The 16725-nt window shown below is 45.8% G+C and overlaps 2 protein-coding genes across 2 annotated transcripts; both read right to left on the bottom strand.

Annotated features, from left to right (window-relative positions):
• Window positions 1–8848: 8848 nt before the first annotated feature.
• On the bottom strand, window positions 8849–10450 carry LOC135699942 (uncharacterized). The gene is made up of 3 exons (XM_065220270.1): window positions 10177–10450; window positions 9099–10106; window positions 8849–9034 (listed from the first exon to the last, which is right to left on the bottom strand). Exons 1-3 carry the CDS (start codon window positions 10315–10317, stop codon window positions 8876–8878), a joined length of 1308 nt encoding a protein of 435 aa, XP_065076342.1. The 5' UTR covers window positions 10318–10450; the 3' UTR covers window positions 8849–8875.
• Window positions 10451–14929: 4479 nt separating this feature from the next.
• On the bottom strand, window positions 14930–16723 carry Aduk (Another Drosophila Unc-51-like kinase). The gene is made up of 2 exons (XM_065220329.1): window positions 16446–16723; window positions 14930–16381 (listed from the first exon to the last, which is right to left on the bottom strand). Exons 1-2 carry the CDS (start codon window positions 16536–16538, stop codon window positions 15023–15025), a joined length of 1452 nt encoding a protein of 483 aa, XP_065076401.1. The 5' UTR covers window positions 16539–16723; the 3' UTR covers window positions 14930–15022.
• Between the last annotated feature and the right edge of the window lie 2 nt (window positions 16724–16725).

Below are 16725 nucleotides of genomic sequence, written 5' to 3'. Positions count from 1 at the left end.
AATCAAAGCAAAACAGCAAATAAGGCAACCAGAAACACGCTGATAGGGTTACTGGAAGTTCAAATTAAAAATGAACCCCGTGATATGAATGACGTGTCGTTCAGATTAGCGGGGGTCCACGGTACACTCTACAGTCTCGTTTCAGTCACGTAACTGATTACTACCAATAACCAATTACAATTAACTAGTGAAGAAGTATAAACGAATTTTATTGATTATGACTATGAATTAAATCCGCCAGAACATCGCAGCAAACCCTAATAATAAATAACCATAAACGAACGATAACCCAAATCATTGAACTATTCCACAAATGGTTTGGATGATACCCAGAAGACGTCGTTAAGCAAATTAACCATACAATTTTTATTAGGGAAGGCAAACACTAAGGCGGCGGAGCGTCAATAAGTAAATCAAGCAAGCCGATAGGAATTTGACCTGGGCCCAGGTCAAGCAGCTGCCCAGAATTGAAGTCTTTCACGTTTGCCCTATGCACCTCTGAAGGTTCCCAGGTATATTTGAGTACAACAGCGATGGACGTAGCCCCCTTGGAACGGAAATGAAAGCGAACAAACCTGATGTTGCACAACAAGCTGGCGTGTTTTTTTAGTTCTTTTTATTTCTTTTCAGCAAAACAACAAAATCCTCTATCTCTCTCTTTATTCTTTTAATCCCTTACCATCCCCTAATCGGACGCTAGTGGGACCAACAAGCCTGCTAGTGAAAGGAAAGTCGTTTTGCTATACGGTCTAGCATAGGACACGACTAAATTTCCGTAGGTTCATGCGTGGTTTAAGTGCAGATCGGTAGGCAGCAGCCGGCCAGGGTGTGAACTGAGCAATAACAATAACAATAACAACAATAATCACACGTGCACGAACGGTGAGCTGCGAAATGCGCGATTTGGCGACTGTAGGGGACTCATCTTCTTGCTTTTCTCCCGGTTTACAGCAAATCGAGCCAGTTTAGGCAACCACCGGTGAAAACGCGATGATCTAGTGGCAATGGGCTTTATTTGATCGTTAACATTATGTTTACACGTTAGTGGATGGAAGCCCGATGCCTTTGTTTACAAAGCATTTCCTGAATTCAAGCTTCCGTTTCAAAATACTATGAATATCAAAGTTCAACCATAAATATTTAAAATATATTAGTTTACAATGATGTGGCCATCCTCAATCTACCCACAGACGCTGATCTAGGCCGGATTTGGATAGGTTTGGACAGGTTTGGACCTGTTTCATACGACCGGAAGGTGTATGCTGGTCACAAATGCCTTGCCAAATTCTGGATCAACAATAGAAAAGGGCCCACCAGCATTTGTAATCAAACCGTTCCAAAGGCCTTTACTCACAAAGCGAAGGCCACCCACGCAAACCAACACTATCATCGGATAGGGGAAACTTCTACCTACACGATGATGGTGTTGGTTTGTGTGGGCGGCCTTCGATTTGTGAGGAATGGGCTTTGGAACGGTTTGTTTACAAATGCTGATGGGCCCTTTTCTATTGTTGATCCAGAATTGATTACTTACGCATGTCGATTTTCCGATGTTTCGAGGGGTGCATCGATTAGCTTAGGACCGAAGATAGTACCAGAGCTGAGCCAAAAAGTTGAGCACGTTTCTTCGGGTAACTCTAAGACTAGAAGGTCCCGAAGAAACGTGCTTAATTTTTTTGGATCAACCCTGGAACTCTCTTCGCTAATCGATGCACCCCTCAAAACATAGGAAAATCCACGAACCCCTCATTTTATCCGTCAAACTTTCATAGCGAAAGAAAAAATATTGGAAGTAGGCAATGAGAACGTCTGGTTCGGTTGACGGTTAGAAGTAGAATGAAAATTTATTGTCGCATATAATAACTAGCCTACTGATGTAGACGCAGCTTACTGATCTTCAACACTCCTCCTTAAGCTGTCGTCTTCAAATATGCAATCCCATTGCACTTTGGTAGCGTTCAAGCTTGACTCGCTGAAGTGGCTTCGTCAAACCATCTGCAATTTGGTCTTCGGTTTTGACGTAGTTGAGTTTGATAGATTTCCGGTCCAACGCATCACGGATGTAATGGTGCCGGATATCTATGTGTTTTGTCCGGAGTGTGTATCCGCCGTTCCGCGCGATACAAATTGTTCTCTGGTTGTCACAACGCAACTCGATTGGATCTTGTTCGCCAAACTGCGACACCAGTCCTCGCCACCATGACGCCTCTTGTACCGCAGCAGACAACGCCATGCACTCCGCCTCAAACGTTGACAATGATACGGTGGTCTGTCGCTTACAGCACCAGGATACTGCTCCTCCTTGCAGCAGGAATACGTATCCACTCGTTGACCTTCTGTCGTCAAGATCGGACGGTTGCTCGCTTTTGCCTTGACCTGGGCCCAGGTCAGATTCCTATCGACTTGCTTAATTTCCTTATTGAGGCTCCGCCGCCATGAGCCCCTGGGTCTGCCTCTGCTGCGATGTCCTGCCGGATTCCAAGCGCTTCCTAGCAGATTACGTTTCCGCCCCGTCGAAGTGTGTGGCCGACCCACCTCCACTTTCGCTCTCAAATTTCTGTTGCTATCGGCTTCTGATGGCATCGACGATGGAGCTCGGCATTCGAGATCCAGTTGTGAGGCCACCAGGCACGAATTATATATCGCAGGCATCGGTTGCTGAAGACCTGCAGCTTTTGAGTGCTCTCCGCTGATACACACCACGTCTCGCTGGCGTATAACAACACAGATTTCACGTTCGAGTTGAAAATTCGGATTTTGGTGCGTTGACTTATCTGGTTGGATCTCCATACGTTTCGTAAACTCGCAAAGGCAGCCCTAGCCTTCTTAATTCGTGCACCTATGTCGCTCTTGGTCCCGCCGTCCGACGCTATTTGGCTGCCAAGATATTGGAAACTTTCGACCTTCTCCACTGCTTGTTGGAAGGGTTGCCCGTGTTGATATCCAACGATTTGGTCTTGTTGACGTTGATGGTGAGACCCGCCGCAGAGGAGCGTTCGGCTAGGTCATTGAGCTTACTCTGCATATCAGAGCGCCGTTGTGCTAGTAGAGCCACATCATCAGCCAAATCGAAGTCGTTGAGATGCTCCATGGTGATAGGCTGCTAAAGCAGCCCACGGTTCGGTACACGGTCAATTGCACCTACCATGATCTCGTCGATTACGATGAGAAACAGTAGCGGTGATAGTATACATCCTTGTCTCACACCAGCGACTACCCGGATAGGGTCAGACAAGGCTCCGTTATGCAGAACTCTGCACGTGAAAGCCTCATACTGCGCTTCGATGAGGTTGACGATTTTATCCGGGACTCCCTTGCGTCTCAGGGCGCCCCACAGATTCTCGTGATTGAGACGGTCGAAAGCTTTTTCGTAGTCAATGAATACCAAATAAAGGGACTCTTGGAATTCATTGACCTGCTCCAGGATGGTGCGGAGCGTGACAATATGGTCCAAACAAGATCTTCCGGAACGGAATCCTGCCTGCTGCCGTCGGAGAGTCGCGTCGATCTTCTCCTGTATCCGATTCAGGATAACTTTGCACAGAACTTTGAGAACAATACACAGTATTTATGATGCCTCGCCAATTGTCGCACACAGTCAGATCCCCCTTCTTTGGGACCTTCACTAAGATGCCCTGCATCCAGTCGGCCGGAAAAGTCGCGGTGTCCCAGATATTACAGAATAGTTGATGCAACATTTGTGCGGATAGCATTGGGTCAGCTTTGAGCATCTCTGCTGATATGCGATCGACCCCTGGAGCCTTGTTGGATTTCATGCTTCGGATAGCTGCTTCAATCTCCTGCAGTGATGGGGCCTCGGAATTGACGCGAGTGATGCGCCGCACCCTAGGCGGATCATGTCGAGATGTTGATGGCTGGTTGGCCGTCGAAACTTGAAGAAGTTGTTCGAAGTGCTCAAACCAGCGTTTCAGCTGGTCAGTGGGGTCGGTAAGCAATTGTCCAGTCGTGTCCTTCACTGGCATCCTCGGGTTTATCCTTGCTCCACTCAGGCGTCGTGCGTGAGATATCGTAGAGGAGGCGTATATCGCCAGTGTTTGTGGCTTTCTCCCCTTCGTCGGCCAGGGAGTTCACCCACGCTTGCTTGTCCCGTCTGCAAGAGCGCTTGACTTCCTTCTCTAGAGCCGAGTACCGTTGACGGGCTTCGTTCTTGCTTCTCTACGCTCCTCAATCTTCCGCCAGGTTTCATCTGTGATCCACTCTTTCCTCTGGGTGCGCAGCTCACCCAAGTTGTTCTCGCTTGTTTCTATAAAGGCATTCTTGATGGCCGTCCATTGTTCTTCTACGCTGCCACCTTCTGGAACGTCCGCAGATCGAGTCTCAAGTTCTTCAACAAAAGACCTTTTTACCGCTGGATCTTCAAGTCAGCGTGTGTTGAACCGCCACCCGAGTCTCTCCTCCCGTCGCTGAATCCACGCCATGCGTAGGCGGATTTCACCGATTAGAAGGTGATGGTCAGACGCGATGTCGGCGCTGCGTTTATTCCGGACATCAAGAAGGCTCCGTCTCCATTTTCGGCTGATGCAGATGTGGTCGATCTGATTCTCGGTATGTCCATCACGGGAAACCCACGTGACTTTGTGCACTGGCCGATGGGGGAAGAGCGAGCCCCCGATCACCATGTCGTTATTGCCACAAAATTCTGCAAACAGCTCACCGTTCTCGCTCATTTCGCCGAGACCATGACGTCCCATGACACGCTCATAGCCCGTGTTGTCGGAGCCGATCTTCGCATTGAAGTCGCCAGTGTAGATCTTGATGTCACCCTTTGGAACCTTATCCACGACGGCATTCAGTTGACTGTAAAAATTCTTCTTGTCCTGTAGCTCGGCAGCATCGGTTGGCGCATAACATTGGATTATGGTAAGGTTACGAACCCGTGTTCTAAATCTGGCAACGATTATCCTCTCGTTAACAGGCTCCCACTTGATCAGCGCAGCACTTGCCTGGACGCTAAGTAGCAGACCAACTCCACGATGGCGGGGAGCGATTTCACCTCGAATACCAGAGTATAGTAGTACCTGTCCCGACGGCAGTTTGTGTTCTCCAAAGTTAGGCCAACGAACTTCACTCAGTCCCAGGATTTCTAGCTTCATGCGTCGCGCCTCGTTGGCGAGTTGTGCCAGTTTACCCTGCTGGGATAACGTCGATACGAAACTGAACCTTCCGTACGGGTGACACGGATACCCAAACAGCTCGTCGCAGGTCCCAAACCCTTCATCCGGAATGTACTGCTTAGCTTGGCCTTCAGGCTATTCTTCAGCGCGACATCGTTGGAAAATATTAGCACGTCGTCAACGTACACCGCAACGAACAAAATCTTCCCATCTTCGATCCAATAGTACAGGCACTCCGAATGGATGAGTCCCAGCTTCTTCAGCGCGGCGTCCAGTTTGATGTTCCAGACCCTACTGGATTGCTTGAGACCATAGAGCACTTTGTTCAAACGACATACCAGTTGTCGTCTTCCGGTGTTCATGAAACAAGGCGGTTGTTCCATGAAAATCTCCTCTTCCAGATCTCCCTGCAGGAACGCGGTGAAGGCATCCATCTGGTGAACTGTGACGAACGACAGGAGAGTAAGTTTTGTCGTGGTCCACCCCCTTTCGCTGCGAGTATCCCTTGATCACCAAGCGAGCTTTTTAGCTGTCAACATTACCACTAGCGTCGTGCTTCGTCTTGTAGACCCATTTACATTTGATGGCCTTTCGGTAGCTTCGTCAACGTCCAGGTTTTGTTGTTGATCAGCGCGTCGTACTCCTCTTTCATCGCCGTCTCCCAGCGTACGGAGTCGTCTCTGGACAATGCCTCCTGGTGTGTCACCGGATCATCATCCATCCTCCTAGCGTCGGCTTGAATTGAAGAATCCGCCATTCCGCTGAACTGACCCTGGTTGTCAGTGCTCATTAACGACCCATCGCCGTCGAGATTGGTATTACAGGTGGTGCTCTGTGGGGGAATAATATGCGGCAGACCTTTGTGTGACAGTTGAAAATCATCATAATTGCCTGGTAGCCTGTGCTCCCGACCGCTGCGCCTCAACACCTGTGACTGAGGTGGATTTGAAGATTGTCGCGGTGGGAGCACGGAAGTCACGTCGATCTCGGAATCTGTGGACAAGTCGCTCTCACTGCTGCTATTTTCATCGGTGAAAAATTCTTCTTCGGACTCATCTGGCTGCGGTTGCAACGGGGCTTCGTCTAGAGACAGCGAAACGACATCCTCGATGTCAAGCTGTACCAGCGTGGGACGTTGGGAGACTTCACGATTGATTTCATCGATGAATGTGACTTCTCGGCTCTTGATGATGTTCCTGTATTTTGGATCGTACAGCCTGTACCCTTTGACGCCCTCGTCGAAACCAGAAAAGATACACTCACGGGATTTCGGATCCCACTTCTTCCGCTTTGGCTTCGGAATGAACGCCATCGTTTTGGTTCCAAATACTCGAACGTGGGACAGGTTCGGCCTTTTCCCAGTCCAAGCTTCTTCGGGAGTGACATCGTGGCCATGCGTTGGAGATCGACTTAACAGATATACGGCCGTCGAGACAGCTTCCGCCCAAGCATGCACCGAGCACGCTCCACAATCGATGTGTTCGCTCGTTCTGCCATGCCGTTCTGCTCCGGAGTGTAGTCCTTCGTCTTCTGATGCCGTATGCCGTGCTGCTTCAAATAGCCTTCGAAACCACGGTTCACATACTCCTTCCCGTTGTCGGTTCGTAACATCTTTAATTCCTTGAATGCCTTCAAGCCGTCCGCTTCAGACTTCGACTTGCGGAAGTACACCCACATGCGCCGGGATTTATCGTCTACGACGAAGACAATATAATAACGACTACCTCCTAGGGAACTCACCTCCATTGGTCCGCAGATGTCGGAGTGAACGACGTCGAGCTTCTCGGGAGCACGAGAGCCTTATTTGCTGAACGGATGACGACACTGCTTACCCATGGCACAAACTTTGCAGTTTCCATGGTTACCGCTGTTGATTTTCACGCCATCGACCAAACCATCGGCGAGCCGCCGAATGCTCTTGACGTTCAAGTGGCCCAATCTTCGATGCCAAACCTCTAAGCTCACGGAAGACGACCAAGCTAGCACGCTTTTCGTATCTTTCCGATGCTGTTACAATTTGAAAAGATTGTTGTCTTGGATACCTGTTGCAATCACGTCGCCGTCCATATCGACCACTTTGCATCCGTCGTTGGGGATAATAACGGTGTGTCCCTTATTCACAATTTGGCTCACGGACAGCAGGTTTGCACTGAGCTCCGGTAGCAGCTGAACTTCCTTCACTGGGCTGGCCTCTTGCTGGCACTGTGGCTTCAGTACCGTTGAGCCCGTTGCTACCACCTTCATGCTGCCGCCGTTTGCAGCTACTACTGTGCCGGCAGAACGCTTCATGTTCTCCAGCAGGTTTTGATTCCGGGTCATATGCCCGCTTGCACCCGAATCGAAAAACCAGTCATCCTTGTCAGTTGAACTGAACGTTGAAAGAACTTTCGCGATGTGCCCAAACTTGTGGCATTTCCGACACTTTGGTCCTTTCGGGGGGTCGAGTTTTTTCGTATGCTTACCCTCGTGCCTTCCACTGCGATTTGCTCCTTTGCTTGTGGCCAACGCCGAGTCTAGAGATGAAACCTGGATCTCTTGAAGAAGCTTCGTTTTGATGGCATATCTGGTGATGGGCGTTCCCGAGTTCTCGAGGGCGATAATCATGGGACGATACTCAGCAGGAAGCCCGGCCAGCAACAATGTGCCAACCCACTCCGCAGAAATCGCAAAACCAATGACAGCCAGCTGGTGCGCTGTCGACACGATTTGATTGGCGTAGTCGGCCATGGAATCACACGATGACAGCTCCGTCTTGATCAGCTTGTGGAGAAGCCCGACTCGTCTGGTTAGGCCCGAGTCCTCGAAGGCGGTCTCCAGCTTGGACCATACTTGCTGCGCTGTTTCTGCTTCCCGAACGTGGACGTAATTCACCGGGTGCAGTGTAGGATGACCTTCGCACGCGCCTTCCGATCTTTCCCAGCGTCTACCGCTTCGTAGGTACCGTCCACTTTCCGCTTCTGCTCCAGATACGTTTGCACCGCAAACTTCCAGCTGGCCCACTTCTCCCGACCGATGAGGCGTTCAATTCCGGATAAGATTGAAATTGACTGGACGTAACTACCGGCTCCGCTTGATCCGCTTGCGCTTAAGACATCTTCTCTACTTTTCGGTGAATTTTTTTTCTTGATCTTCTAGAAACTTCCTAGACGCAGCTTACTGATCTTCAACAAAAACAAACATAGTGTAGTACTAGAAGTTTGCCTAGAATGTGGTACGTTAATCGATTTGCTTGGGACCAATAGGCTAGTCAAGTAGTGAGCCAATTTTAAATCGTTAGTTTCCACCGGTTTGTATTACCACAGGGAAGTATTACTCAACGCTGAGAAACCTACATTTTTAGAAATTTCTCTTTCACTAGCAGTAGCAGTTATTAAATTTTCTCTCTGACGAGATTGAACAATCGTGTACAAGTTCGACAAAATTGCATACATTTTGGCGAATCAGACACACCACATTACATTGGAGTGCAATGGAAGTTTACACCATTATGAGGTTGTTCACGTTTACCGTGCGAATACCCCCAGCGAAATCGCCCAAATGTAGGCGATCGAAACACATAACTCGAAGCTTCCCGGTCCGCTTGCTCGCCTGGTGGATAGTCTTTCGGCAAGGCTTTCTCTAAAATCTCTAATCTTCCATCCATGCTTGTTAGCAACATTTTTTCGTGTATTGTTAAAATATAAAAGATCATTAACTTTTTATACAGAAAAACATATAAAATCGTCGTGTACAATTACCTCCTATATCGATAGAAACTGCTGATCCTTGTAGTAGGCATCAATCTCGTCAAAGTATTCGAATTTAACCGCGGCCTTATCATTCAGCCGCAGTCGCGATCGACATTCCTTGTAGCTCCGGAAAAGATTGTTCCACCGCGTCCGACAGTCTCTGGGTGTTCGCTGCAAATATGAACATGTGAAAACCCTTGCCCTTGCTGATATTCAAATCAGAAAAAAAAATTACATTTATGTGCAGTTCAATCAGCTTGTTCGAGATGCACTCGAACAAATTGTACCCCTTGAACTTTGGCCTCAGATCGCAGTGGATCTTGATCAGCAGTACCGTCTGGATTCGATTCCACGCGGGAAAGATATTCTTCCGCACTTTCAGTCGGGGCATTTCCGGCTTCTTGACCACCTCCTCGCTGCTTCCCGCGCTCCCGGATTGCGCATCCCCGTTGAATTCATCGTCATCTTCATCCTCTTCCTCGTCGCCGGATTCCACCTCGATCGGAATCACCGAACTACTACCTTCCGCTTCTTCTTCCTCCTCCGCTTCCTCTTCTTCGTCCATAATGTCCTCCTTGATCTTCGTCTCCTCCGGTTTCTTCTCTACCTTCACCGGAGCAACTTTTTCCACCACTTTCTTCGTCGGCGGTGGTACGATTTTTACCTCCAAACTCTTCTTCAAGCACGAATGAATCCCCCGTAGAACCTTCAGTATCTCTTCGGCCATCAACTGCCCCCGGGCTCGGTCCTGCTCCTTCTGTCGGTAGTGTTCCTGCTTAATTTGTAGCAACATGTTCTGATTCGTGTAGTAGAGCAACTTTTGCTCCATCAATCTCAGCTTCAAATCTTCCAACCCGTTATTGACCGTCAACGAAGTCGTCAGCTCTTCATCTCCATCATGTTCGTTCCGATTGTCCGGCGATTCCACGTACTCATCTTCCGTCTGCGTGGAATCCATCATCATGCTATCCAAACCCACTACCCTTGCAGCTTCTCCTTCTCCTCCCCCACCGCCATCCACTGCGTAGGAACTGTCCTCGAAGATGTCATCCAGGAAAATCTCCGACTTGCACTTATTATTCGCATTGTCCCCAACTGCGATGTTCGCGTAATACTGGTGGAACGTATCAAAATATGGAAATCGCATCTTGCAAATCTTCCCACCGTTTTCTAGTCGCTTGACACAGGTCCGGTACGTTTTCAGCAGATTGTTGAAACGGGTCTGGCAGGCGGCAGCATTTTTCTAAAAACGAAAACCATCATAATAACGATTATCCGGGTATGTACCATTACGAACCGGCCGTTGCACTCACATAGAAGTTATGCTTCTGGGCCAGGTAGCTGGAGATTTGATCGTAGACCTTGTCGCTGCGGGCGCATCCGAACAGCTCCAGCCGCTTTCGAATCAGAAGGTGCGTTTCCTCGATGGTCCAGTTGCTGGTGCTCATATTCATGGGTTCGGCGGGAAGACGAAACCGGAGGCAAACATAAAACAAAAATCACACGAACGTAACACTTATTTAAAATATTATTTTGCTGAAACGGCAACTACAGTAAACAACGCGTATAAACCGTTCTTCGCTTCGCTTTTGGTATTTTTATCTGGAATTCCGATAAACAACGCAGATTCCCCCGCGGAAGCGGTTTGTTTGTAAATAAATGGATGTCAAAATGGATGTTAGCAAATGTTCGAAAATAGACCCGTGCCGATTTTAAGGTAAAATGTTTATATTGGGTTGTAGGAATGAAGCAGTATACTTTTTCCGAAACTTATCACCATTAAAAAAGGGGCTTGTCAAATTTGTATGAAATTTTGCATAATTCAGTGCCAACATTTCAAAGGGGCGTAATTGTATTTGTAAACAATGGCTTTAGCCGTCGATTTCTCGCAAATAAAAGCTCACTCATGAAAATTAATTACACCAGCAGATAGAGGAATGTTTCCTCTATCAGCTAGCATTGTTAATTTGAAGGAGTGAGCTTTTATTTGCGAGAAATCGACGGCTAAAGCCATTGTTTACAAAAGCAATTACGCCCCTTTGAAATGTTGGCACTGAATTGTTTGTTATGGGCAATGATTAAATGGTCTAGTATTTTTTTTTTCAAAATGGCGTCTTTGAAATTTTTCAAAAAATTGTAGCACGGAAACGGCATTTTTGATCGAATGACGTCTGAGACTAAGGCTGCACAAAGCGAAGATCAATTATTTTACCCATGTGTTTTACTTATACATTTTTACCAAAACATCAGCCTTATACATTCCATAAGACAAATCACATAGGTCCTATAGAGTTTTTTGACGTTTAATCGGCGCACACTACTGCACCATTTAAATCGAACGAGTGCGAGCAAGAGGGAAACAGTTTAGTGGGAAAACAAGCCATGCATTCATCCATGTGTGCTAGAAAGAGAAAGACGATTACACGTCAAAAAGGCCTATAAGAATGACTAAAAAGTATGTGTAACCGCTTATACATTTCATTTGACTCATGATCTTCATTAACTTTTTGAAAGACGTCTCTGCTTATTACTTGACTTATACATTTTATGAATAATCAGCAATAGAAATTTGCCAAAAGGTATAAGGAGATTTCTATCCGTGTGTGTTCCATTTGGTGAATTTTCTCTTAAATTTGACAGATGGAAAATTTTCAAATAAACCTGCTATTCCAGCAGGCTTATTTCTGACAGACCAGCAATCAATTTTGAATACACCTTCTCGAAAATCAAATGATCAACAACAAAAGGAATTAACGAACATTTTAATTAATTTTCGAAGTGTCAAATTTTTAGTGAATATTTACCAAATGGAACACAGCCTAAGGTTGTGTTCCATTTGGTGAATTTTCACTTAAATTTGACATTTCAAAAATAAATTAAGATGTTCGGAAATCCCTTTGTTGTTGATCGGTCGATTTTCGAGAAGGTGCATGTCAAAATTGATTCCTGGTCTATCAGAAATAAGTCTGCTGGAATAGCAGGTTTATTTGAAAATTTTCCATCTGTACACGGCTAATCATACCAACTCAGTGACTGAGAATAATTGACTCAGAGAATTTTCTTTCCATACGAAAATTACTCAGATTTGGAAGAAACTACAGTTACTCATAATTAAGAGATAAACTAGCCTATGGCTAAAAATCTCTCTAATAAAGAAAAAAAAAAAAAGTTACTCATAAGCTATGAGTAACTGCAGTTTCTTCCAAATCTGAGTAAATTTCGTATGGAAAGAAAATTCTCTAAGTCAATTATTCTAAGCCGCTGAGTTGGTATGATTGGCCGTGTAAAATTTAAGTGAAAATTCACCAAATGGAACATAGCCTAATGGGTAGATTTTTACCCATTTCTGGGTAAGTTTTAGAATAGTGTGAGAATACAAAAAATAAATGCATGGTTTTGTTTTTGGAAGTGTGTTCTACCAAATTTAAAAGTAATAATTATCCCCTAAAAGTGTCCCGATCCAGATTTAACTGTTTGGAATGTGTAGCTCGCATATTTCTGCACCCGTGGAATATTGAATCCATCATCGAGCGGTAAAATCCGTCGCCGGAAGAGTGCAGTTTTCTTTAAGTGGAAGAAGGGGATCAGGCGGACGGGAGTTCGGCGCTGCATTATTCGGAGGAATCATCTGGTCCTAGTTAAGGAAGTGTTCACTATGGTGGTGCAGCAAACATGGGCACAATTTCACAGATGAGTGGGGATTTCCGTCTATGTGTACGGTTAACAAACGCCAGTTACCAAGGGCCACTTTGTGCAGCTCGAAACGAAACATTTTTTGTACGAATGGTCGCATGAAAAAGTTTTTCGTTGCAATACTTTACTCAGGCTCTGAACCATTTGGTGGATTATTTTTAATTTTGGTTAAAATTTGACAGATGGAAAGTTATAGATTAACCCGAGGGGGGCAACACATCTAAATCTCAATTCTAGATGCTCAACTAATCTCACACTAGCGAATCAATCTTCGAAAAATCTTCTTTCATTTCTCGCATCTACTTGCATCGTACATCATCTTTTTGCAGGAAATCTTCAGAATCGTCGTCAATCTTGTTTCTATCTACTCAGCGTGCACGCAGCTAGCCATAGCAAAAGCACAATCTTTCCTGCATCGTAGATAGAGTCGTCCCCCACGGATTAACCCTGCTATCCGAGCATGGTTATTTCTGACAGACAAGAAGTTAAATTTTGACAACCTTGGCTAAGTTCTTCTCGAAAAACCGGTCGATCGACAGCACAGGGATTTTCGAACATAGAAAATAACTTTCGAAATGTCACTTTTAACCACGAGTTAAATTTAACTCGGTAAATGGTTCACAGCCTCAGTCGATAGCAGCACTCCTAAGATGATAGGCTGTATTCCATTTGCTGAATTTTCACTCAAATTTTACACTTTGAAAATAAATTATAATGTTCGAAAATCCCTCTCTTGTTGATCTTCCGATTTTCGAGAAGGTGGTTGTCAAAATTGATTCCTGATCCGTCAGCAGAAAGTCTGCCATAATAATTTTGCTTAACGACGTGCTCGAGGTATCATCCAAACAATTTTTGGAATAGTTCTATAATTTGGGTTATCGTTCATTTATGGTATTATTTTTATTGGGGTGGTGTAGTATAGAGTCGGTGTATAATGAGTCACGCCAAGAGAAAAACAGTTGAACTCGCATCACGGTTTTTGAAGGATTCCCTTTCTTTTCACTTGGCAACAGAGGACTTCTACATCAACTTCAAACCTGTTTGGTTTTCACAAAGTGTACCCCCATATAGAAATCAAAGACGTAGTCCTACGTCAAAAATAACCATACAACTACCATAAAATAAAATACAATTACATTCAAATATATTGCCAACAATCGATCTTATTTTGCATATATTTTTCAAGAAATTTTAACATTGTTATTACAATAGATCTACAATATGTCCCATATAGTATGAATTTTCAACAATGGAAAAACAATAAAATTAATGGTAAATGGCTCAAGTTTGTTCGGGAAAAAGTGATTTTTTTGTACCGTTAAGATACATAATAAACCCCTTGTTCTATTGTAGATTTCCCCATTTACCATATATTATATTGTGCAAACATTAAATTCTATGGTTATTTTATAGTTGTGGACGATACAATTTATTTTGAGTACAATAAATTCTATTGTATGGTTACAATGGGCCGTATGAATAAAAAGAGTTTACTTTACTTTCCCGTGCTTTTCTTACGGGAAAAGTAAAGTAAACGCTTTTATTCATACGACCTAATAAGTTTCACTGTACCTATATCGCTCTTTTTTTTTACGGGCTGCCACTGGGTTGAACTCCGCGGTTCGCTTCGGGTGACACTACGCATCGTGACTTGAGGCAGTGATCCCAGCGCCAACATAGGGCAAAAACCGAGGCAAAAACTGCTTTTGCTGGAAGCAGAAAAGAGATGATGTTTTGGTGCAGTTTGTAATTCCGCGACATTTTTCCTCGCATTTTTCCAATCGGGCTTCATGTTCGAAAATCTGCTTTATCGACCTGTTTCGATCTTCAGAGGGAAACTGTCAGAAATGGAAGAAAAACTCCTAAACAAAATCAAAACAATCAGAAAGAAACCAGCGGTTCACGGTTTTGTAATCAGTCGTGGAGTCCCGGTGCGCATAATAATAGTAACATTATAAATATATTATATTTTTAGCTCCGTATAGTTTGTGATAAAGCCATGTCCCGGTTCAAGACGTTCGTGAACAAAAACCTGGTCGTAATCGTTATGATCCCTTCGTTGATCGGCATCCACTGGGGTTGGTACCAGCTGCATCAGAACGATGCCCTCGTTCCGCCCGACCAGCGACATGACATACCTCTAGTCAAAGTAAAACATTACCTTGGACCGATCTATGAATTTCGTATGATTCCGATTTATAAATCCATTGCAGATGCTCAAAAGGGGCTGGAACACGATCACCAGCGGTGGCGCCGAATCGACGCCTCCACCACCACCAGGAAACGAGGCCAAGTGAGGAGAGTCAAGATTTTGGGGGGTTTGTAAAATGATTGTAAATAAAAGTGATTTTGATTACTTTTTAGAATAGGGTAAACTGTCTGTCATAATAAGTAGCTAAAAGATAATCTCACACAATCAAGCACATGAAAGCTAACGAATTTGAATGGCTCAGGGTTTAGAATTCTTCACTGCAAGCAGCAGTTGTAGTTGGCCGCCGGGCTATTTTCCATCTCTTCGAGAATCTGCGCCGATCGAACGGATTTTATGTGCTCGGCTTCCTCCATCCAGCAGACGATTTGCTGGTGCAGAAGATCTCGGCGTTTGGATCCCCGCGGCTCTTCGGCCAGCAGTGGCATCAAGGCACCCAGTACGGTTTTTAAGGACTCCAGCGCTACGTCCAATTTGTTCTCCAGGGCGTATAGTTCGGCTTGCCGACCGATTTCCAGGGCAGATTTCAACTCCGGACTAGATGACGCCAAGGCCGTCAGTTGTTGGTACAGTTCGGAAGGTTGGAGGGCCCTCTGGATTTGCTGTACTCGCGAAGCTGTTCGGTTTAGCGGTTTCGAAGATGAAGCCTTGCTTGGAACTTCCTGTTGGAAGGAATGTTTGATCTCTTCTGCCCTGTTCAGGTAGGTCTGAACTCGCTGCCGAAGAACCTTCTTCTTGTCGGGATCAGTTTCGGCCTGAATTATGGGGACAAAGAACTGTAGCCCTTTGCAGTACTTGCCATAGGCCGCGTCATATTCCTGCTTCTTGTCTAGTTCAATGGCTTCATTAATCAGCTCGATGGCTTTTTCTAGATTTTGCTCGGAAGGTGCATGTTTAAGATCCAAAAATGGGTGCTTAAAGAATTCCTCAAACGTGATCCGATCCTTCGGAGACCGTTGTAGCAATCTGCACAGCAGATCCTCGCCCTCCGGTGAGATGCGATGCGCCTTAGGAATTTCGATCCTCTTTTCCGATCGTATCTTATCCAGCAACTCCTGCAAAGTCTTGGAACTGTACGGTGCTCTGCCGAACAAACACTCATACAGAATCACTCCAATGCTCCACAAATCCGCCGTTGGATCGTAGCAGTGTTTCAGCAGAATCTCCGGAGCCATGTAGAGAGGCGATCCTTTAATCGAGGTATTTTCCTGGCCCAGCTTCAAATGCTGTGCAAAGCCAAAATCCGCCACTTTTAGCATCGGTGCGCCTTCGCTTCCACCCCTCATCAGCAGCAGATTCTGCGGTTTTAAATCGAAATGGCTGACTTCGTTCTCGCGCATGTACCTCAACGCCAGGGCCAGCTGCCGTAGGAATATCCTGCACGTAGTTTCGCTCAGCTTCTGCCGCTGCCGAATGTACGCCGATAGGCTCCCCCCGTTGCAGTACTCCATCACGATGTAGATGCACCGTTCGTCCCACAGAAAGTCCTTCATCTCCACAATGTGCCGATGCTTGAGCTTCTTCAGCAAGCTGATCTCCGTGATGATGTTGTCCACGGCCGTTTTCGACAGCGACGCCTTCTCCACGCATTTGATGGCGTAGATTTCCTTCGTTACCTGTAACGAAACAAATCCGTTTGAATTCCACGTACATATAAAGTATGAAACGTCCGGGAAGAACCTTATGCATCGCGCGGAATACGGTGGCGTACGAGCCGCTACCGATCCGCTCCAGCATCTGGTACTCGGTAATGCTAGGCCTCCGGGTGGTCATTCTAAATTGCTCCCTATCCGGATGGGGTTGGATTCATGTCTCACGAACTGCTTCAAATCAGCTTGAATTTTACACTGCTGCACATTGCTGTACAGGTATCCGGAGGCAGCGGCCTTGGACACACGAATTAAACTTGTTGAATGTGTGACCTTTATCTCTTCCTTCGGATTAGAGACGACGATTCGTT

Source organism: Ochlerotatus camptorhynchus, unplaced genomic scaffold (genome assembly GCF_037179485.1).
Source record: "Ochlerotatus camptorhynchus isolate MF236.1 unplaced genomic scaffold, CSIRO-AGI_Acam_v1.1 ptg000124l, whole genome shotgun sequence".
Classification (NCBI taxonomy): Eukaryota; Metazoa; Arthropoda; class Insecta; order Diptera; family Culicidae; genus Ochlerotatus; species Ochlerotatus camptorhynchus.
The sequence above is the reverse complement of the archived record's forward strand: the minus strand, read 5'-3'. Positions and strand labels throughout refer to the sequence as shown.